This window comes from Lagopus leucura, unplaced genomic scaffold (assembly GCF_019238085.1).
Source record: "Lagopus leucura isolate 7727_CA_CO unplaced genomic scaffold, USGS_WTPT01 Super-Scaffold_100001, whole genome shotgun sequence".
In the NCBI taxonomy this organism is placed as follows: Eukaryota; Metazoa; Chordata; class Aves; order Galliformes; family Phasianidae; genus Lagopus; species Lagopus leucura.
Genome location: NW_024962262.1, coordinates 36,577,737 through 36,600,841, shown reverse-complemented (window position 1 = coordinate 36,600,841; position 23,105 = coordinate 36,577,737). Strand labels below are relative to the sequence as shown.

General features: G+C 38.4%; 1 protein-coding gene across 1 annotated transcript in view; it reads right to left on the bottom strand.

Moving 5' to 3' along the window:
* Positions 1–23,105, bottom strand: part of PCCA (propionyl-CoA carboxylase subunit alpha) — a 264,605-nt gene that overhangs the window by 42,582 nt on the left and 198,918 nt on the right. The window contains exon 21 of the mRNA XM_042866368.1: positions 10,606–10,659. Within this exon, the coding sequence (XP_042722302.1) occupies positions 10,606–10,659 (54 nt within the window). The remainder of the gene's footprint in view (positions 1–10,605; positions 10,660–23,105) is intronic.

The following is a 23,105-nucleotide window of genomic DNA, read 5'->3' as shown; positions in this document are numbered from 1 at the left end:
AAAAAAACCAAAACAGATTCCTTTTTGCTGATACTTTGACTCCAACTTTCTGTTTCCTGCATACCCTAGAAATGTTCCTATTAAAATCTGTATTCCTTCAGGGTGAAGGAAGACCATCTGAGAATCCAGTACATCTCTTCTGATAACCTCTTCTTAACTGTCCCTATGGCTTCATTCCACCCTTCTAGCAGGACTCTGGTGGGTTAAGAGGCACCAACCTGCCCGAGCTCTCTTGAGTCTCAAAGCCTTACAGTACTACCAGTGCACTCTGCTACATGCTTATGTTTCCATCACAAATGTGCAGCCTTCTTTAGATTAGACATGGAACTTCTGACCTCTCTTCGTCTGGATATTCCTGAGAATAGACACTCAAGCTACTGTAAAGAATGATTCAAACCTGGAATTGCTTGTCCTGATTTTCTCTGTCTACATTACCTCTGCATCACTGCCCTGTAATGCCTTAGGGGACACCTCAGAGATACTCAAAAGCCAACTGGACACAGCCCTGACCGCCCTGTTCTAGTCAACCTGCTTTGAACGGATGGGTCCCTTCCAGCCTCAAAGATTCTTCGACTCACTAAAATGCCACTCTGGGCTCTCCAACAGCATGAGCACATTTGTACAGTTAGTTCACAAGTAACACTGCACTTCTATTTAGCTACTTAAGATAAGTTAGGAAACACTATTGTTCTAGATTCTAATCTTGCCTGCAACACGGCAAGAAAAATACTAAGCATAGATATAAACGCTGCCTCTTTTGCATCTTGAGATGTTGCTCAACTTCCCTGACGTGTAAAGTTTGCTTTACAGGAAGCACTAGTACAGTTTGTGCTCCGCAGAAGCCACCACTTCATACCATAAAATAGGATATTCCCACCTTCAAATACTCCTTTTCTGAGTCACTGTGTCAAAAAACAGGCTGTGGGACAGATGCCTTCCAGGACATAGCTGTGATTTCCCTAATGCTGTGTCCAGATCTGGCTTTGGTACAGTGACCACATTGGGTTGTTCTCCTCACTGAGTATTTGTTAAATGTTAACAGTGGGCTTGGACCTTAGAAGATTATGGGAGGAAAAAAAAAAACAACAAAATAACACAAAACCCTCACTAAAAAAAAAAAAAAACAAGGAACACCCATAGACTAGTAACAGCACACTAACATAAGCAGTTTAAAACTCAAACATCTTTGTTTTTCCTCATATGAAGACTGACATCAAAGAAAGTGAAAGTTGGTTCTGAGGGCACTTCAGGAGAAATTACCCTGAAGCAAGGAGGAAAACGAGTTAGCAGTGGAAACACAGGAGATCACCACACCTTTCCTACCCACCAGACTTCGGGACATGATGGAATATTCCCGTGTCTCATTCAGCTCTGCTGTGCCACATACGCTGAAGCTCTTTGGCACAGGGGCATTTTGTTTTCACTGTTCTTACAATAGTGCGGGCTTTTCCTTTTCATCTGCATCGCCCTGACCTCCTTTTTTTCCCCTCCCTCCCCCCAATCAAACAATTATCATCAGATGCAGGAAGAACCTTGTTGTGGTTCTGCTGCTCATAACACAATTTGCTATGCTAATACTTCCTGTGCACCCTGCCAACATGGCACCTCTCCAAGACACAAGACTGGGGTTTGGGAGATGGTCACACAAGCATGATATTTCCTACAACTGCTCTGCCCTTCACCTTCTTTCGCCTCACTATGGGCAAGGGCTATAAATATCAAATGGCATGAATGAAATGAAGATGTAGACTGCCTGTTGCTATCAGTAAGCATGTCTGCAGCAGTGGGGGTTGCTGTCCTTCAGAAAAGCAGACATGCGTGAGGTTTTATGTAATTCTCAGTGTACTTGGCACAGAAGAGAATTTCTGTGAAACTTCGGTTTCATTAAAAGTGAACTAAACTGTCTCTACTTGGTATATTCAGTTTCCTTGTTATTTAGATACAAACTACAGTGAATGATGGGAAAAATATGCAGAGCTACAAAATAGCTATTGAAGACTAATGTTCTATTTTACTAGCACTGACTACACTGTACCCCTATACTATCAGATACATATCAGGGGCAAAGGATGTCTTTGCCTCACAAGAAACAAGAGTCTCCGATGTTCCAGCTGTAGACACCTTCAGCTGAGCTATACAGCTTGCTGACACATAGCAGTTTTTCTGTAGCTTATTCTTATTCTCATGCTTGCCTTAAATGCTGCTTAAACAAGATGAAAATTAGTATCAGATTAACAGCAGTAACTCCCTTCTCAACCCAACCTGTATATCTCTAGCAAAAATAGGTAACTACTCCTAAAAACCTTGACACAAGAAATGCACAAGAGAAGCAATCTAAGAACAGCTGAAGGAGACAAATATGGCAGAAAAAAAATCAGCAAAAGAAGGACTAGAAAGAACAGATGAAATATCAGAATGAAGGATATTTGGGTATAGCATAAAATAAAGTAATATAAGCTTTTGCAATGAAAACAGGAGGATTGAACTTCGTATTGCTTCGTGTAAAGCAATAAATTCTATCAAAACACACAATATAGAACAGCAGAAGCAGGTAAGTTTAAAGACAGTACTGAACACATTCTTCCACAACAGGTATCCGGAACGAGGAAATGAAATCAATTTTAGTTAAGGTAAGAGATGAAAGGCAATAGTTTCAGTCATGGGAACAAAACAGTATGGAACATAAGGAAAAGACAACTCATTGTACAGTGGTGGCATCTAAAGTCCCATACCGGCATCCTACCTGCTTCAAAGTGTATGGCAGTGTGTTAAATTTGACCTCTGATATGGCCTCAAAGTTGACCTTTTCCCTCACTAACAGTCCTATCAGCCGAAATATTTTATCTCACAGACAGCCAAAATGTAACAGAACAGAAAAAAAAAAACAAACCCACAAACCAAAAATAGTTATTACATCAGTTTGTGAATTTAATTACACACCCTACTGTTTACTCATCTTTTGTCATGTATTCTGGTGCTTTAACAATGGGAAAACAAAATTGACAAAGACAATTTACAGGAATCTCTTTATTTGATCTTAGGATGCAACCCACAGTAATTATGAGCAGCGTGTGGCAATATTTTCTCTATTTAGGACAGGAAGTGAAAAATACCAAACACATCTAAAATTGCATTAGGGATTTATGTAGACAGAAGGTAATTACACAAAGTGGACTTTGGCCAAGACTCTCAGAATGTGAAGCAATCTCAGAACCTTGTGGAAATTACCATGGGATCTTTAGTGATAAGTGGGTGAAATCTCTGTTTAAATTGTCAAAAAAAAAAAAGAAAAAAGGCAAAAAAAGAAACTCTACACCTCTTCTAACAGCACATTGACCCTATGGCACAATGATTGACAGCAGCAGCACACTCCAAAATTCGATGGCACAGCCAATACACCGATGGAAAAACAAAAACAAACCAGCAAGTAACAGCAACAAAACAGAAGTACGGGCATTTAAAAACAGGGCAGGAATAGACACTTTGAGTGTTTTACATGCACAGAATCACTTGCTTCCCCCTCTGACTAATTTATTTCAGATTAATAAGAGATCCTTTATCTTAGGTCAGTGCTATGACAATGGAAGCATGCCAATGTAACCTTCATTTTCTTAATTAGCATTTAACAAGAAGTTTGTCCTCCTCTAGAAATATTTCCTTCCATAAGGAAGAATAACCTTGAACAGAAGATAAACCTAAGCCAACGAGAGGAGGAAAATGAAACCAAAGCTCTGATGTATTTACATAGCTTTAAAATATATTTGTTTACATACCCCTGAAGTTTAAATAAAATAGATCCGAATAAAAAATGACTTCATTTGCCAGAAGCAAGCACAGCACTGTATCTGTATGCATAACTACTCCAGGGAAAACCAGCCACAAAGAATGTCCCTCTTTTACACATGCTTCCTACCATGGACCATGTGGCCCTGTAACTCATTGTTTATCCAGACTGGAAACAAAAATGCCACTAAAAAGCAATCACAAGCCAGATGGCCAGTTTCACTAATCTGACCCTATTTCTTCCAAGTAAATCTAGTCAACTGTTACAACACCGATGCCCCAAATAATCCGCCATTCCTATAATACTTAGATTTGCATATTTAGGTTAGAAATGCCAAACGTATCTGCATTAAGATTTTCCCCAGTAAAACAATGCTTTGTCATAAAATCCATCGCGGAGACGACTGCAGCTCTTGAGCCAGCCGTGCCCACACATTGACAACTTGCTCTGTGGAAGCACACAGAGAAAACATTCTGATTAAAGCCCACCTCTATAGCTGCAATGCGTTTGGAAGTTTCCTTTTACTCTACTTAAACCCGTACGTAAAGAGTGACAAATGCAAAGATTCTCTCTGTAGCCACCCCCATGATAACAGATGACAAGACGCAGCACAAGCTTCATCTCTTGCTAATTAAACGAATCAATTAAGAGACTATTGTTGCAACTGTGGAACTGCTGTTCTATAGCAGCAATAACAACCCCACAGGGAGGTCTTTTACTACATTAAAATGCTGTCCTCCACAACTCCATTTGATATTATTAGAAACAGTTATTTGTGTCTTGCTGTCATATTAGTAGCAAAGGCAAATTATGGAAATATGCAGACCAGAATGGTCCCAGTATGAGATCAGGTTTGGTTTTCAGCCTCCGAGGGAACAATTGCTGAAATTCCAAAGTTCCCTAAAGTTCTTTAATGGAACTGATAAATCCATCAGCGCAGCATCCATTTAGATTCTAGGTAAGGGTCACATATTTGCATACTTTCCTGCTAAGCTGATACAATTCAACTAGATAAATTATCATATTAAGTTTACCCTCCTGAGTTAAACTGATGGAGTTCAAAATTGTTTTCGATGGTTGTCATTAATCGCTGTTACATCCTAAATGCTCACTTTGAAATCTAATTGTGCTGGTGTACCCAGGGTCACATTAATAGCATTTTTAATGTTAAATCTTTGTTAAACATGCTTATTTTACTGATATTACCACTGGAGCCTAGAAGACTAATGAGAAACAAAGTATATTTATTATCAATAAAAACTTAATTTAAAACGTACATTCAGAGATTTAAATTAGCTTTACTAACTTCATCATGCCTTTCTTTCATTAAGATCCCTGGTTAAGCTTCATAGTCATATAAATTAATACCTCCTAAACAGCTCTTGGGTATATGCCAAAGCTTCAGCTATCAAAAAGCTCTTTAAAAACACGGGCTACACATATGTTTATTATTTGTCAGTAGACATCTTCAGAAAAAAGCACTACGTCTTCACTACGATGTAACAGTCTTCATACAGTTAAAAAACAAACAAATAGTTTTTTCTCAGACAAAGCAACTGATAATTTTTTGCAACATCAGTAAATCTTTGTCTACCAAAGGGAATCACTTGAGTTACACTCGGATAACCTATCAACTTGTGTTCCAAGAAGTTACAAACAGGTTAATCAGCCAAGCTCAATCCCTGTCCTTAAAGCGCTACCAGGCTGATTGAGAAAGAAAATTGTCAAAGGATGTATGGAAAAATCAGAAACCCTCATTTTTCCATTTGCTTGTTTGATATGGTGAGGTATAAGGTGCTTAATTTGTTATATGCGAAGAATGCTGTAGTACAGACAGCACACACTGTACAACTCACACACATGAACGACATCCTAGGGAATTCTCACCCGTCTCTGATGTGATCACACATCTTCTCTGCAAATTAAAACTTTAATTGAAAATAGAAGGGAAAAAAAAAAAAAAAAAAAAACCAAGATTAAAAATGAATAAATAAAATGAAAACCATTTAGAACATCAATGTAAAAAACCCACTTCTAGCCATCCTGCAACCTAGGACTGCATCCGCATTGGGGCACACAGGATCCACGTGACTGAAATAATACAAACTTCTGATTTAAGACATGGAAGCAAAATTCAGAAATAACTCCAAGCACTTTTTTATTTCTCCTTCCAATGGAATCCAAAGGAAGAATCCCAAAACAACCTAAGTTATGACATGGCATTTGCTAACTGTGGTATTTCTAAATCTTCCAGGTCCCTTTGAGAATTTGCTTCCGACTGTCAGCTTTGACGTATCCTCTATACTTCACGCTTTAAAACATACGAATGTATAACAGAATTAAAATGAGAAGGGCATGTGTAGCTGTACCATCCACGTTATCATCCACATCCATGAGCTGGAATAATTTTTACTTCCCAGACCTAAGGATGAACCTAAGCATCATCTAAGCCAAATCCATGCTTGCTGCATGAAATATCCACTTTCTGCAGAACACTGCAGAAGTTTCTAGCCTGTTTCAGGATCCTTCCTGTCTGTGTTTAAAAGGAAATTTCAGAAGTTAATGCATCCAGAAGCAACTGTCCATTTTTCCTAGTGACACATTCTGCACTGTTGTAAAAGAGAAAGAAAAAAAGGATGAAACTGTCTCAAAGCTGATGAGATTATATAAAGACTGAAAGTTCCAGGACAATTGTAAGCCTCAGTAATGGGACAGAGAATTTGGAAGCTTACTGCTGAAGCAAGAGCAGACAAGTCATAGCAGTTGGGAGAGTGGTATAGGAAATCAACAATGAGAAGTAACTAAGCTGTAGCTCTTAGGTAACCCTAGATGCATAAATGATGAATGTGCAATAACCCAGGGAGCAAAGGCAAACATTCTGGGGAATGCCTGAATGTAAAGCTCTCCATTTCTTCATGGGCAATATACCTAACCCTGATTGTTTATGAAGCATCCTTCTGCTAACTTATCTGGAAGCAGTTCAAGTACAATCAAAAAGTCATTAATTTTCAGTGATTATTACTGTACTAGAATGTATGCCAACGATGCTAAAAAGCATGGCTTGGGATTGACCAGGACTAATTTTCCAAAATAGAGTTCTCAAACTAAAGTTGCAGACCCAGCAGGAGTAGGGTGGGGTAAATCACTAAATACTTAGCAGGTCCAGAAAATTGCAAGCACAGTATTAACAGGCTGATATTAATCATATGACAGCATAAATTTCCACAGCAAAACTTCTGACGTTTCGTAAATCGAACATGGCAAAAAACACCAAATCATCAGGAGTGAGACTGAAGCAATGGAAAAATCTCCAGTGAGAAGGCTGGACCAAGAAAACGTGTTATGGAACTCAGAAGTACCTAAAAACGGCATGATTACTAGGCCAAAACAGTTAGATTTCATTCTACATGGGTTCCTGCACCATCTTCACTAGTGAAGAGCATTGTCAAGTAACACTGTTGCACTGAGGGACCTGGTTTAGTGAGGAAAATATTGCTGGTAGGTGAATGGTTGGACTGGATGATCTTGGAGGTCTTTTCCAACATAGGTGATTCTATGAACATACTAAGAAACACAACTAACATCTGTCACATATATGCTCTTTCACTGTTCCCTCACAGGAATGTTGTAATGTTCTCCCATTGATGCTCTGATGTTTAAAAACAGAAATTGAGAAGAAAAAAAAAAATAAAACAAAACACCACCATGAGCAGAGGATATTGAGAAGCATTTATCACTGCCTGGGACTCTTTCTTTTGAGGGAAGTGTTCCACTAGGCACCAGAGCACTGCTGCCAAGCATGTCTTCAGCCCATAAGTGACACTGATGTAGCGTATGTGTTGGAGCCAGGCCATTCACTATCTGTGCACAAGAAAGCATTTCTTTTCTTGAAATTCTGCACAGAGGACATTACACACACTCTAGAATAAATTTAATGCTTCCATAAAAATCTGCAGTTTTCTGTATACTTGCAGCTTTCCTTGTGTTAACGGCTGCCTGCCCAGATTTATTTTGTTGCTGAAGTCCAGCTGACAGAGGCATGAATAATCAGAAAAAGATCAGTAAAACAGCAGAAATATGCTGCCACATTAACACAAGCATTTACCCTACTGTCTATGTTTGCCCTATGTTACGCAGCAGAATTCATACTAAACTGTCATTTTTCTGCAGCAATGTAGGGTTCCTTTTTTTTTTTTTTTTTTTTTTTTTTTTTGTCTTTTACCTAGCTAAGTGAAAGAGCAATGATGCTTCTAATAGACAAACAAATGTTTCACTTCCCTTCAGAGTATCAGCTGGCTTCCCAAAGTGGAGGTTTGTGTTTCATCAAAAACCAGTAGCAGAGCTGTTTCTACAGATCAATGTCAAAAAACCAAGTGAAACCATTTATCTAAGCTGAAAGTCTCTTGACCTGCCAAGTAGCTTGCAGCTGATCAGCTGGTGCATACACTAAGTAATGGTACACCAATGGCATCAAATTTGTCCTGTCACAAAAGTAACTCAATGCTTATAGCTATCCCCAGTGTTTCCCACTACGAAAAAAATGACCAGAGCAATAACTTTATAAACAGTTTACCACATGGATGGTAATACATTATGATAATAACAAGAAAACAGAGTTTCTTGCTGCTAAATATTCCTTTCTCTATCTTGACTGCACTTTCATGTTAGTAAATGTTTAGTAAGAAATATATAACGGAGAGCCCAAAATGTACTTCTAAAACCTTTGTTGAGGGTAATATCTTTCATTTGACACAACATTTACATTTGTGCATATGTGCACATATACGTGCAGGTGCACAAATAGATTGGATAGATCCGTATTTGTGGGCAATTTGTAGAGATTGTTGTTGTGAGGAAAACCATTACTTCCTACCCATCACAAAAGCTGAGAGGCTTATGTTGAAACCAAGAGAGCACAAGGATGTTAAAGGTGCAAAGGACAAATTATAGAAAGGAAAGGGACTCAAGGGGGAGAAGGAAAAGGACTAGGCTAGAAGACCCTGTATGTACTCAGGTGAAGATTCTGGCTTGGATTCTGTAGGAAAATTGGTATCAGAGCAAAACCTAGGAAACAGACTTCACTACTGCACGTCTATCCTGCTCACTCAAGTTCTCTCTTCGGGTATGATCAGCAGGACATACACATAGCTTATATTAAGTCAGAAATCTTGGACAGAGTAATACAAAGTGGTTTTTTTCTTAGTTTTTCTTAAGAATTTTAGTTATAATCATACACTTGATTTCACAAAATTAGAAGGATCCAATAAATACGACATGGGCTAGTCAGCAAGACCTGACAAATATTATAATCCACCAACTGTTTCATCTTTAATTTTATAAAGTCAAAAGCAAATCAAAACTGTACTCTCTTCTGTCCTTTTCTTTCCTGTTGTACAACGCCCAGCACAAGAGTTATAGTCCATAAGTGGAACTCCAAGTCACTTTTTAACATATGAATACAGAATATTTTTACATCTCACTTAACAACAAATTTTATTTTTAATGCCACTAACAAACATCAGAATTTTCCCAGTGCTACAGCACCACGTTTGGAGTTCAATTACACTCTTTTCAGTATCTTCTTACAAAGATGCAATATGTTTGTATCTTACCTACTTGGGAATAATTATTTTCTTCTCACCCAAGCCTACCAGATCAGTCAGCCAGCAACAATCTTGTGTATGCAAAACTTATCTTTTATGTTTTATTTGTAATTGATGCTCTGCTTGATATGGAATAAGACATAAATAAGTGTATGTGCATCAATATACATATTCAAAAAAGCAAAAAACATTAGAAGCACACTTCATCTCTGTAAAACACACAAGGAAAGATGTTGTCTCGAGTTTACTCTTGCCACATTATATGTCCCCAAAAATGGCTTCACAGGACTTGTAGAAGAATCAATCATAAGTAGAATGAAAGCATTATCATACTCAATCTTAACTTGTATTTGTTTGAAACTTATAGTGCATGAAGATGCCAGGACTAACTTCAAAGGAGAACATTTTGTTCCTCGGCTTTTCACTGTCAGAATCACTACTGGGAAGCCTATTGGCAGTAATCAAGACAACTTACTTTCAAGGATACTTCAATGTTATTTAATTTTTAGAACTATCTTTAGGTGCCTAAGGAACTTAAAAAAATTCAATGGCAGCATATTAATCATGCAAATGATAGAACTGGATTCTCCTTCAATCACATTTATGTTTATAAGCACCCGTTGCCTAATACCTTTATTTCTCTTCCATATAACAGCAAGTGAGAAATCTAGTTTATTGTCAATTTTTGTCAAATGGTGAAACTCTCCTCAGGAAAAAATAAAAAAATAAAAATAATAATAATAATAATAAAAAAGAACAACTAGGAGCACATTTGCTTAGAGTGAGAAAAAGTCATAGTACTTTGCATCAATAAGTAGTCTTTGTATAAGACAGTTACAGGCATGCCTTCGGTATGTGAGGGTGCATGGTACAGTGAAGCAACAGAAGTAGGAAGATTGGTTTTGATCCTGATGTGGATCAAACGTGAGTATCTTGCAATAAGCTTACAAGTATATATTCAGCTACTTTTAAATCCACTGCAAATGAATCACAGGCAGACTTGAATCAATTGAAACGTGCAGTGCAGGTACTGTGCATCATGCCTTGGAAGATATCTTTAAAAATCTACCTAAATTGAGGTCTTAGGCTCAGAATGTTTGTACATAATGCCAACTTTCACAAACGCAAGCTTAAACACATTGCCAGTGCTATTCACTTATCTTCTGTTTACATGAGACTCTACCAACATAACTCTTGACAGTAGTTATGTGTACTTACCACTGTGCCTAGAAATTGAATGCTTGTCTTTCCAGATGCATCCCGAGAAAGCCTCTGGGGAAAAAAAAGAAACATCGTAAAAACTGATTAGAAGCTCCTCAAAAATTCTATTTTATTTGCATTCTATCACTGCAAAGTAATAAAAACTGAGTACAAAAGACTATCCATAAAACAGACTAAACATAACCATTTCCTTTGAGATTTTCAGTAACAGAAGTCTAACTCATACTTCAGTTCAGATTTTGCTTTTGTTTCAGTCAACTCAGTAAAACCTACTTTGAAAAGCAATGAAAACAAATACGACCAAGTACAAGGCAGAACCTCAGGCTTGCAGAGAGATGAATGCTATGGTTTCTGCCATCTCTAAGTTTCTGATTCTGTGTTCTTGGTGCCTGCAGTATTATATTTATTATCTGCCAATGAGAGACTTTTTGAACTCTTTTTAAAATGCAAACTTACAAAATGGTGAAAAAATGACCTTATGAAACGTCTGGCTACATGCTATGGTTCAGGAGTTGGCTGAAGTTATTAAACAGCCTTCAAATCTTACCGCCAGTCGGCCATGATACAACAGAAAGGAACTTTTATTGATTCAACACAGTGTTATCCATAATGCATACATGTCAAACTCAGAAAGAATTCCTTCGTTTTTGAGAATCATCCCACTCTTCAACGCAAAACGTTTTTGCTCTCCTTTTCCTATTGCAATTAAGTTACCATACATAGAGACCCAGAATCATAGCCTTAGCCATGGAAGGCAGACCTAATGCTTACACAAACACACACATACGTCCAAAAACAGATTGATATGGTGGGTATTAAAATGCCAACAAAGAGCCACACTGAGATCTTCAGCATTTCACAGACCACAAATCCCAGCAATACGGCTGCAATTTCCTTAGTCTGGTACCCCAGGTAGAACCAAACATACCCAATTCACTCAGAAATGATGCACATCTAACCCAGTCTTAAAACCTTCCAATTGCAGAGATTTTACAGTCTCCCTATGCAGTTCTCAGCATCTTCATCATTCTGTGCTGCAACTGCAGAACATCATTTTTCCTTTTCCTCGTCACAGACAGGATTATTCTGTATCCTTTTACATCTACCTTTCCAGGTAGGCAAAGGGCCGTTATCATGACTCCCTCTAGTCTGGTCTTCTCCTGACTAAGAGAGGAAATGCTATGCAATAGCTAGATATCCACCTACAGGAGTTCAACAGCAATAAATTAAATTCTAGTCCATTTTTAATAACGGTGCAAGTTCCTCAGCTACACTTTATTAAGTAATAATTACTATGGCCAAAACATGCTCACTTTTTGACTTAACAGGTCTCACACCGACACTGCAATCTGTACAATCATATGAAAACAAAGGATGATCTGCCAAAGCCTGACATATTTTAACAATAATGATTAATGGAATGGAAAATATGGGAAATAAAATTTCATACAAAACCTGACGTTTACTTTTATAAAGGAAACAGGAATATACACTTTTCCCACAGTCTAGGATAAACACAATCAGGTTTTGGAAACCACAAAGAAGAACAAAGTACCGGCTGCCTACAATGAATGAACCTCATGCCAAAACAAACAAGTCCCAATCACTTGATAAGCTGTCAGAAAATGGCAAGCCGAAAAAAATTAAAGGATTTAATTTCTTTTTTTCCTGGAATGCCCTCCAAGCTCGTTAGAGTTCTGTCACTTATTGTGCTACCCTTTTGTCCACTTTCAAGGGTCATTAGAGACCTTTTCATGTCCTAATAAAAATTCCATTTTTTTGGCCAAACTCCCCATCACACAGAAAAACACAACTTAAAAACACAACACAAATGAAACGAAAAATAGAGTCTTCTTGCCATTCTCTTTAAAGGTTTCTAAGTAAAGCCAGGTAATGCGACGACCTATTTTCCATAACTAAGAATCAAACCATGTAAGTGTTTCCTCACGCAAATTGTCTTTACAGCCAAATAAGCCAGCAAGTCCTCTCAAAACTAATTTAGCAAACTGTGGTTTATATATAAAACAAAATATATGTATCAATTAGGTACCTTCTAAAAGTAGTAGCAAGACAAAGATATAAAACAGCCTTTTTGCTGGTCTGACACTGCTGAAGTGCTGTGGTACCACCGTACAGTGAATCATCACTGCTGTTTACTGTGTCCAAAATAGACACACTGCATTCAGTCACCAATACACTGAGAGTCAGTGTGGGCACTAAAATCCATCTGCTTGAATTAACAGCCACTACAAAAAATATATATAATAATAACGGGGAAAGGGAGGAAAACAGTTAACAAACACAGAGGAGAAAAAGAAGTTTTCCTTCTGGGTGTCTTTCAAAAAAAAAAAACAAGAAAGAAAGGTAGAGAAATTCTGCAAGTCACAAAACATATGTTACACCAAGACCAAAAAGAAAATTGCCAGGCTTTTGAGAAACGTATTACAAAAGAAATCAGCACATTATCATAATTAATGTTTCAAATTACAGTTGTAAATAAATTTCAGCTGTTAGATGTGATTAGGTTTTTTGAAGCATATTGAAAGGAGTTATTTCTGTTCCACTGGTGGGCTTGTGTTTCTGGGATTTGTAAATGTAATTGATGTTTTCAAGAAAATGAAAGGACACGCTTAACAATTATTCTTTTATTTTCCACCTCTTTAGAAAAAGGACCGGTCTCCAGTTACTCTTGTTAAGTTAGATATTTACATATTCTATACCTCATAATAGATGGTTTCATATTGCATGTGATAGCAGGAAAGTAATCAAATAGAGGTAACATAAGAGAATAACTAATTATATGTACTGCCATTGTTTTCCTAATAAATTGCAAATTATTTACTAAGAGGTTTACACCAAAAAGCACAGGAAGTCAGCCACTTGAACAAAGACAAAACAGCACTGTATGTTCACCTGGGAGTACCGTAAAATTACATAGCCAATATCAATTACATGATCTTAGACATAACTGATACTCTTCTGGTTTGTTCAATTGACTGAGTTGAGACTATCTTAATTAGCATAACATGTATTAAAAATATATATTTTTTTCCTTATTGGACATGAACAAGCTAAATCTAATCTGGCAACAAACGAGATCACAACTTTAAAAAAATCCATCTGTAGCCTCAAAGCTGTCAAATGGGTCCAAGTGTTACATAAATACAATACGTATTTTTACACACAGGTTAGAGTATGTAAAACTGCATCTGCTATGTATATACAAACAACATGCTTATGTATGCATGTAAAAGCAGGCAAATGTACACAATCGTATTGCGTTTGATTTTCCTGCCCTAAGTGTGTGCTATCCCACAGTCATTTCGCAAACAATCATTTTAATCTGTAAATCCCAGTAAATTACCAGAGGTTAGTGTGATATTACTTTAAATTCTTCTGCTTTGCCATAGAAAATTATTTCCACTTAGCTGAGTATCAATGATCTATTCATCGTAAGATGCAGTGGGGTTACAATCAGCTTTGCATTAAGCCCGCAGTGGATGAGCACTTTTAGATAAAAACGATAATAACCTTTACATGAAGAAGGATAAAGCAGCTCAGACAAATATAAAATATATATATTATTGAAAGAGATTCCAACCTGACACAGACATCATTAAACAATAACAAGAATTCAGTATTTTTCACAAATCTTCTGTTATCTTGGGCTATCTCCAAGCTATTTGATGGCAGCAGCTGCAGGGAAGAAATGGTATCAAAACAAAGAAACTGAAATAGACCAAAAGCAAATTTTTGCTTTGGTTACAAATCAAAAAGCAACGTGTCAACTCAAAATGAATATTCACTGGCAGGAAGTAACACACTGAAGTTTCCCAAACACATCTATCTTCAGCTACTATATGCTACTGTTACTGGCTGAAAGTAAAGCTGGAGACCGCTTGTTGCAGAAAATGCAAAGACTGTCATAATCTTTTTTGCAATTTTTTCAAGTGGTGGCATATCTACATGACATGTCAGACAACATGTATCAGATAATGCAGAGCAACAACAAAAAATCCCAAACCCAGACAGCACGCTGATAAGTATCTAAAATAATTCCAGAAGATTACTGACAAAAATTTGAGTGAAACTGTGTTTTCCCAGCACAGTTTTGTTTTTCAAAATGCAGAACTTCTTCCAACACCTACTGCTTAGCATCAACTGCCTGCTACCAGAAATTCTGAATGCCTTATGATACAAATTTTAAGGGGGGAATTCTACTCACATTTTAAATGGTACCTGTAACTCCAGACAGATTCAATTTTATATATATATATATAAATGTATATATATATCCCCCACAATTGAGAAGGTGTAAAAACATGTGAAAATGCAGTATTTTATCCTCTAAAGTTATACTATATTCAGCTGATAGTAACTCATTATTTTGTGCATATGAGGGTGTCTGAAATGCTCCACCACCCACCTGTGTCAGTCCAATCTTTGGAGTTCCATGGCTGGAAAAGAGAGGAGGAGAAAGCAGAAGTAACTGTGAAACAATCAAATCTACATTTTGTCAGAATATGAAGATAAGTTTGGCTTTATCCACCTTATTTTCCATCTTCCCCTAGAACCTTTACAGAAAACAGACCTTCATTTTCAACACTCCCTTTCCATAGTATAAAATCCCAGCCCACAGATAATCTCAAGGGAAGTTCCGCAGTTTCAGAAGAGTAAAACCTGACCTGAGAAGTCATGCAGCAGCAGCAGCCCTTCCTGCAGCCTCCTTGCATGTTCTTCCATCTCTTACAAAAAGGTCAGGACACTGGATAGCATATCTACAAGCAGACTAGTAATGGGACCAAGCTTTCTTGTACTTTGAAGACTGCACTGCACTGTACATTCATGAAATGTGCAGTCTAGCAAGCCTTTCCACTTAGGGGATCTCTCTACTTCTATCACAACCTAGTGCTCTCTACTGGTGGTGCCATCATTTCCTCCTCTTACTGCGGTAAACTACAGGTGAAAACTTAGCTGGATTTTGTGTGCTGCTCTACTCCTAGCCATTGTCAGTTTAAGATCATGCTTCAGAATAAATGGAGCCTCAGTTTACTGTTCTTCCTTAGGGCACGTACACACTTTTCAGCTTCATACAAGGACAGCAGTCACTCAGCAGGGAATGAGATGACCAAGATTTCTAAGACTGGCTTAAATAGTACTATTCTTCCCCTTTACAAGGGATCCTTCCAGGATGCTAAGATATTGGCCTCTCCCTGCACCTGTTGTGAGCTACTTGAATCCTTTTCCAAGGACTAAATAGAACCTACACTCAAACAGTCCAAATACAGATGCCAAGCACAACACAGATGGCTTACAAGGTACCAATTCATACAGAGGAACTGCACCTTCATAAATGTACCAGACTACAAACTTTAAAAGTAATGTTCTCTTAATGCCTGAGATTCAGTTGCAGTAGGCAGCTTAGGAACTTCTCCCATAAACAGAAAAATGGAAAAACAATGTTTCTTTGGGTGATGCCTAATGTTTGTGTTACTTATTACACAATTTTATTATGGATTTGACATGGAAATGTTTAGTATTAATGCTGCAGCACTGGCTATCATATTTACAATGAACACCTTCCAACAATGCTCATGCGCTCCCATAACCCTCCGATAAAGGTAGGTGTTACAAAGCAGAGGATGATAGGCTCAAAAAAAATAGTAATATTGCTAACCAAAACTACACAGAGGGAAGACTGTTTACTTGGTGTCCCTAAAGAATTAACATGAAAGACATTTACTCCAGCCCAACATTTACTCCAGATATTCACATTCACACTACTGAGAAGAGTTTGGTTCTCCCTAATTTCTGGTGTTACTACCTTAAATCGTAAAATTAGTTAAACTTTTAGGAGTATTATCTTCATCTGACTCACTGTGGTATGTTCTGCTCTCATCAGGGATGCTGTGCAGGTAATACAGTATGTTGTGATTTTTCCTCTGATAATATTGATCATGCCTCCGAGATTGATCCAAAGTCCTTTCTCACTCTTCCATGTCTTTTTCCCTTTGCTCTATGAACATATTCCCATGTTCAAGAGAGCAGTTTACTGTCTTTTAAGGTTTACATATGAAATTATAAGGTCTGTTAATAACTGAAAACAATGACTATGTCTTGGGACACGTACAGAGTCCTTGTATCTATTCATTCTGAATACTGTCTGACATTAAATTTTAAAGCTCCTTGGAAAAAAGTATGGTATAAGACATAGGGACAACTAACATTCCTTGATTAACCCTTTGAGTAGCACAGGGTATTACTAAACTCTTTAGATTAAAGAAAGGGAGAACTGTGCTGCTTGTAGATACAGCTTTATTGCAGGAGACCTATCTCTGAACAATTAGTCCCAGAGGGGTTTACAGGGCATAGCAGTTGACTCATTTCCTTCCTGGATGAAAAAAAGAATCATTTTCATGAAAGAATTGTTACGTGCTTTTTACCCCAGCTTCTCAATTAAAAAACAAACAAACAAACAAACAAAAAATAGAAGGCTGCAATAACCTGTAATCTTGTGATCATTTACTTCCTTGAATTTTCACCTTCTCTTTACACCTTCTCCATTCAAACCATGGACAAGTGTTGAGTCAGCCCTGAGTTAAACTGATTTGCTTTTTAAAGCAGCTTTTAATACATGTACACTGGTATGACAGTAAAGGTTACTCAACCTTTTTTAAAGCTTCATGACTCAGGAACTGATCACGCTCCCATCATATAGGCTATATGAACATTCAGGGATCATTTTAAAAAGCAGCAATTTTAACAATTTTGGCAAATACCAGTGCCAATCAAGTCATAATAATAATATTTGTTTTGATATACATTACTGATAATCTCAGCAAGAACCATCATGGCTAGCTCTTACATAAGAACATAAGAGCTCTTATGTTCTCTTTCTCTACAACTTCTGGAAATAAAGGATGAAGTGGTACAATTACTAACTTTCTTGCACATAATTTTTCACAAACCCAGCAAGATCAATGACCTAATAATTACTTACAGCAGATCACAGAATCACAGAATCGTAGGGGTTGGAAGGGACCTCCAGAGATCATCGAGTCCAACCCCCCTGCCAAAGCAGGTTCCCTACAGCAGGTCGCACAGGTAGGCATCCAGGCAGGTCTTGAACATCTCCAGAGAAGGAGACTCCACCACCTCCCTGGGCAGCCTGTTCCAGTGCTCCGTCACCTCACTGTAAAGAAGTTCTTGCACACATTTGTGCAGAACTTCCTATGCTGCAGTTTCCGGCAGATTATTAACATTCTTCAGAAGAATGCTTATCTCACCTAGGAGATAAGCATTAAATCATGTGTACTGGGCAAGTTTCAGAACTCTTTCTAACTGTAATTTCTCCATGCTCCTTCATCCTTTGGGAAGCATCCACCTTCACCATATACATTATTTGCCACAGGTGATACCAGGACATCAATAACTGTGCTCTGGCATGCTACATAGCTTCAAAGCTCCCTGGCAAAACCTCTTTGCCACAAGTTTACCTTTTTTTTCCCTGCCCTCAGTGTTCTCTGTTCTCCTCGTCCTCTCTTCCTCAGTCATTTCTACCCAGAAGCAGTATTTTGGAATTGTAACAGATAATTGAATAGGATTGTCACCTTCATGCTTGGTTTTGGTCCAAAAAGCCACAAGAAACATTCAAAATTAATGAGAATGGATAACACATCAGTGAACCCCACCAAATGATGGTATAAGTCTATGCTTTGCCCATACTTTCAATGCAGAGAGCAGTTCTGGTACCCACATCTCCAAAAGGACAACAACAGAAATGGGAAATATTCTGAGGGCACCACGCAACAGCAAAGACAGGCTTCTCTGCAACGAACAGCTCTGCAGCACTGAAAGCAGCAACTGAGGGAGAATATGGGCAGTATGGACAGGGATCAACTTCTCATTATCTCTCCCAACACAGGAGTTAGCAGAAATGCAAAGAAGCTGTTTTAGCAGGGGTTTGGACTAGGTGATCTCCAGATGTCCGTTCCAAACCCTACTATTCCGTAATTCTGCAACGTTGCCATAGCAATCATTTGGCGACAATAAGACTGAATAAGTAACTTGCTCAAATCTATAGTTCTCTTTCTGAAAACACAGGGAAAGAAGTAACGATAATAATGGTACCCTGATGGACAGACGTTAGTATCTTATTATCATTAGTAAAACTCTGAAACGCAGCAAGGCAAACTACACTGTATTCCAAAGGTTTTGTATCCGTCTTTTACCTGGGATATGTGATTGCTTGCTTGTACTTATCTCAAATGCAAAGGGAGCATCAAGTGATGCAATAAAATTCAGTTTCTCAGTATCACATCCACTGATCATTTTTGAGTTTCAAGGCTATGGCTTTGTAAGAATTCAGATGTCTGCCATTATTTGCAAACCGTTGTGTCTCTCTTCTAGAGGTAACCTAGCAAAATAATTCTCAATTAATAGGTAAAGGGCAATAGTGGAGTCTGTGGAGTAATTGCACAACACTGAAAAACAAACTAAGGTGAAATCTTCATGTACACTGTTTGCTAAATCTTTCCAAAATTGTCTTCAGAGTTATCATTACCAATGAAGTAATACTTCAGATCAGAAGTCTATACAACATATCATCATAGATTACATCTGAGATCTCAAAACAGTAAAAAAACAAAACAAAACAACAACAAAAAAACCCAGATAGATAAAAAAAAAAATAATTACATATTTGAGAAAGTCCCCACCAGGTTGAAGGAAATGAATAGTTGGGCAAAGGCTTTGTTCTCCTATCAGACATTTCCCAGAATGTCAGACATTTCCCAGGAACAAAGACTTCATAATCTGCAGCATTTTTGGTTTTTTGTTATTACAAACAAAAAAAATAATCAAAAGAAACATTGTGTTAAAGAAACACTTAAAATTTGTCATATCCCAGGATGTAGAATATTCTTCTCTTGCTGGAATTGGTTGATACAATAAGTAAATTAAATGGGAAAAAAAAAAAAAAAAGATCAGTGGCAATACCGAATTCCCCATAATAATGCAAGTAGAGAAAACTCCACTGTTAAAGCTTCACCTATTTCATTTACGAAAGCACTTAAAGCCTGACTGATTATTTCAGTTTTACAGGATCACTTTCTTGCTTAGTAACTCCACTACTCTTAACTATTTCTTGCTGTGACTGATAAAGACCTTTTTGTGACAGAGTTTGAGATGTCCAACACAGTCACAGAACAGTTAGGCTGGAAGTGACCCCTGGAAATCAAGTAGTCAAGTTCCCTGCTCAAAGTAAGGCCAATATTGAAGCAATATTGAGCTGTCAGGATTCTGCCTAACTGAGCTCTGTTTATGTCTCTGAATCTCAGTTCAGCATAGGCTGAATTCCCAAAACCCAAAAAAAACATGAAGGAAAGACATTGCCACTGCTATCATAATGTTGTGTTGCTGAAGCTGTCCAACGTCATCAAGAGCTTCCCAGGCTCCAGGCAGAATGACTGAGCTCCCATTGAAGGGTGTGAGGCTTCATTAGAGCACAGTGAGAGCCAACAATGTGCCAGGGTGTGTATGATACATGGTAGAGGTACAACTGGTAGCAAGAGAAGGTGACAAGGAATTTATTTTGGCACAGAATCCTTTCGCTGTAGGGACTGTCTGCAAGTAGATGGCACGTAAGTATAGGTTGAGGGTTTGATGATGGGGTCAGTAAAAGCAGAGAATTAAACAGAATAATCTCAAAGGGACTGTAAAACAGCACTAAGGGGTTGTAAAATTTAGCCACAGAGGGGGCTCAGAATTTGAATGGTTGCTGGGTTGGCTTTTGAGAACTTGCCCAAATACAAGCAGTGCCAAAGCAAAGAGAGTTTGAGGACCTTCCACCCGAACTTTTTTCCCAAGCAATCTAATCTCCCTGTGCAGCAGGCAGCTACTTGCAACCTAATTGTAGCATGATGTCAAATAGAGGACTTGTAGTAGATTAAAGTATGCCTCCTGACTTCTTGGATTATTGTTTTATCTGGAGGTTCCACAAGGTTGTTGTTCATGTGAGGGAATAAAACAAGATGTTCTGCTCTGAGGAAAACCAGCTTATTCTCTTCTCTTCTCCCATCCCCTCCTCAGGGATAGAGATCTAAGTATACACTATTTCTACTACAGGCATAGGGCTCACTGATACACAGCTTTCTTTTGCAAAGTAGGATACAACAGTCCTCACTGACTCCAAATATACCAGCTCTCTGACCTCCAGCCATTGTTACTTTCCAGAATACCATTCTGAAACACTGCTTTCCCCTCCAGTTTCTGTCCAAGCTCTTATAGTTATTTTCCACAATTCGACACCCTCTTTTCAGCTCCTCCTTCACAGAAATCAGCATTCATTTGTTCTCTACACATTGCTTGAAAGGATATACCACGTTTGAATAGAATCTAGACATGCATTTTAAATCAAATAAGAACCAATCCCTTCAAATCTGAATCCTCAGGAAGACACAGTGTAACCACATAGAATCACAAAAGCATTTCGATTGGAGGGAACACACAAAGGATTCACCCTCCATGCAATGAACAGGCAGACCCGCAGCTAGATCAGGTTGCTCAGAGCCCCATCCATCCTGACCTTGAAAGTCTCCAGGGACAGGGCATACACCACTTCTATGGGCAACCTGTTCCAGTGCCTCATCACCCCCACTGTGAAAAACTTTTTCCTTATATCCAATCTAAATCTCTCTTTTTTTAGTTTGAAACCATTTTCCCTTACCCTATTAGAGCAGAACTTGCTAAAAAGTCTGACCCTTTCCTTCTTACAGCCCTACTTCAGATACTTAAAGGCTGCTTTCAGGCCACCTTGGAGCCTTCTATTCTCCAGACTGAACAGCCCCAGAGCCCATTCTTGTAGAAAAGGTGCTACATCCCTTAGATCACTTTTGTGGCTCTCCTGTGGACATGCTCCAAGAAGTCCACACATCTCCTGTAGTGAGGATTCCACATGTGGACGCAGTGCTCCAGGTGAGGCCTCGCCAGCACAGAGTAGAGGGGCAGCATCACCTCCCTCACGCTGCTGGCCATGCTGCTTTTGATGCAGCCTAGGATACAGCTGGCCTTCTGGGCTGTGAGGGCACATCACTGGCTCATGTCCAGCTTACCATTCACCAGTACCCCAAGTCCTTTTGGTGGGGCTATGCTCTATCATTACATCCCCCAGCTTGTGCTGATACTGGGGGATGCCTGTACATGCCTATAGACACTTCCCTGAATTTCAACAAAGATAGATTCTAAATTCACAGTATCTCAGTTTAATGCGGATTCCAGAGCTACTAATATCTTTGGAAAAACATACGGGAAATATTTCAGCAAAGTATTTCTGCACACAAAAATTTAATTTCCTTGGTGCACAAAATCTTACCCTTCACAATGTATTTAATTCACCCTCCTCAAATGAGAGATGTTCTAGTCAAAAGTGGAGAAAATGATGACACACTGATATCAGCTGAGGAATTACTAAAAGTAACAACAACAAAAAAACAACAACAGTGATGGAATCTGCACGCTTCAAGAAATTCTGTGGGGTCTGGCCCTGACGCTCGCCCCTAGAGACCGTATCTGAGAAGCCTCTTGCTCCAGTGATCCAAAGTTTTCATCATTTCATCACCTTCTTTAGCATCCTACGGTTTCACAGTAATCCAAATCAGCGCAAAGGTTTGAAAGCCCTTACCCTGTAAGAAAACAGACCCTGGGTCCCTCTATCATCTGGGGAGCTGGCCAGGCACTCCGCAGTGCCCATCTGTGACATGCAGATAGGCTTCCCAGCAAAGGAAACAAAAGCACAAGCAGGGGCTGCCACACATCCTAGCTGTGCCCTGATATGCCCTAGAGAGGCTGCAAGTAGAGCACACACTTCTCAGGCTCTCAGATTTATTCCCAGGGCTCCTAGTCTAGAAACAGCTTTAGAAAACCTGCATTTTAAAGTCATAGGTTTTCTTAAACTTCACTGTTAGTGCTGTGCTTTGCTTTTAATGCACACTTTAGCAGGAGGGTGGGAATACAGGAGCATGCTTAATTACTTATTTTTAAATGTGCAACAGATACGCAACAATTTGAATGTCTAGACTATAATTTACATAAATACATTTTAAACCAAAACATTTTAAAATTATTTGTTTCCTGGTTTTACACTTAAGTACTTTGCTGGACTGGGGTCAGACTATAGGAATGAACAGAAGGTGCATAAATCAATCCTTCAAAGAAATGTAACGTTCATAAAGACTGTACTTGGTTGAACAAATTTAGAAGGATGAAACCAACTATGAAGAGAAATTAGACTGGCTGAAAATTAATAAAGCACAGCTGGAATTATTCGATTCATCCATATTTGTTGCTTAAATGGCTCTAGGGCTAAGTCTTGCTGAAAGAAGATACTTGAAGACTCAAGGGTCAATTGCTTTTGGAGACAAATTGACCTACAGGAATACACTTGTCTAATTCGATTCTTGCAGTGAGGCAAGTCCAGAGAAATATCTAACAAAAAAAAC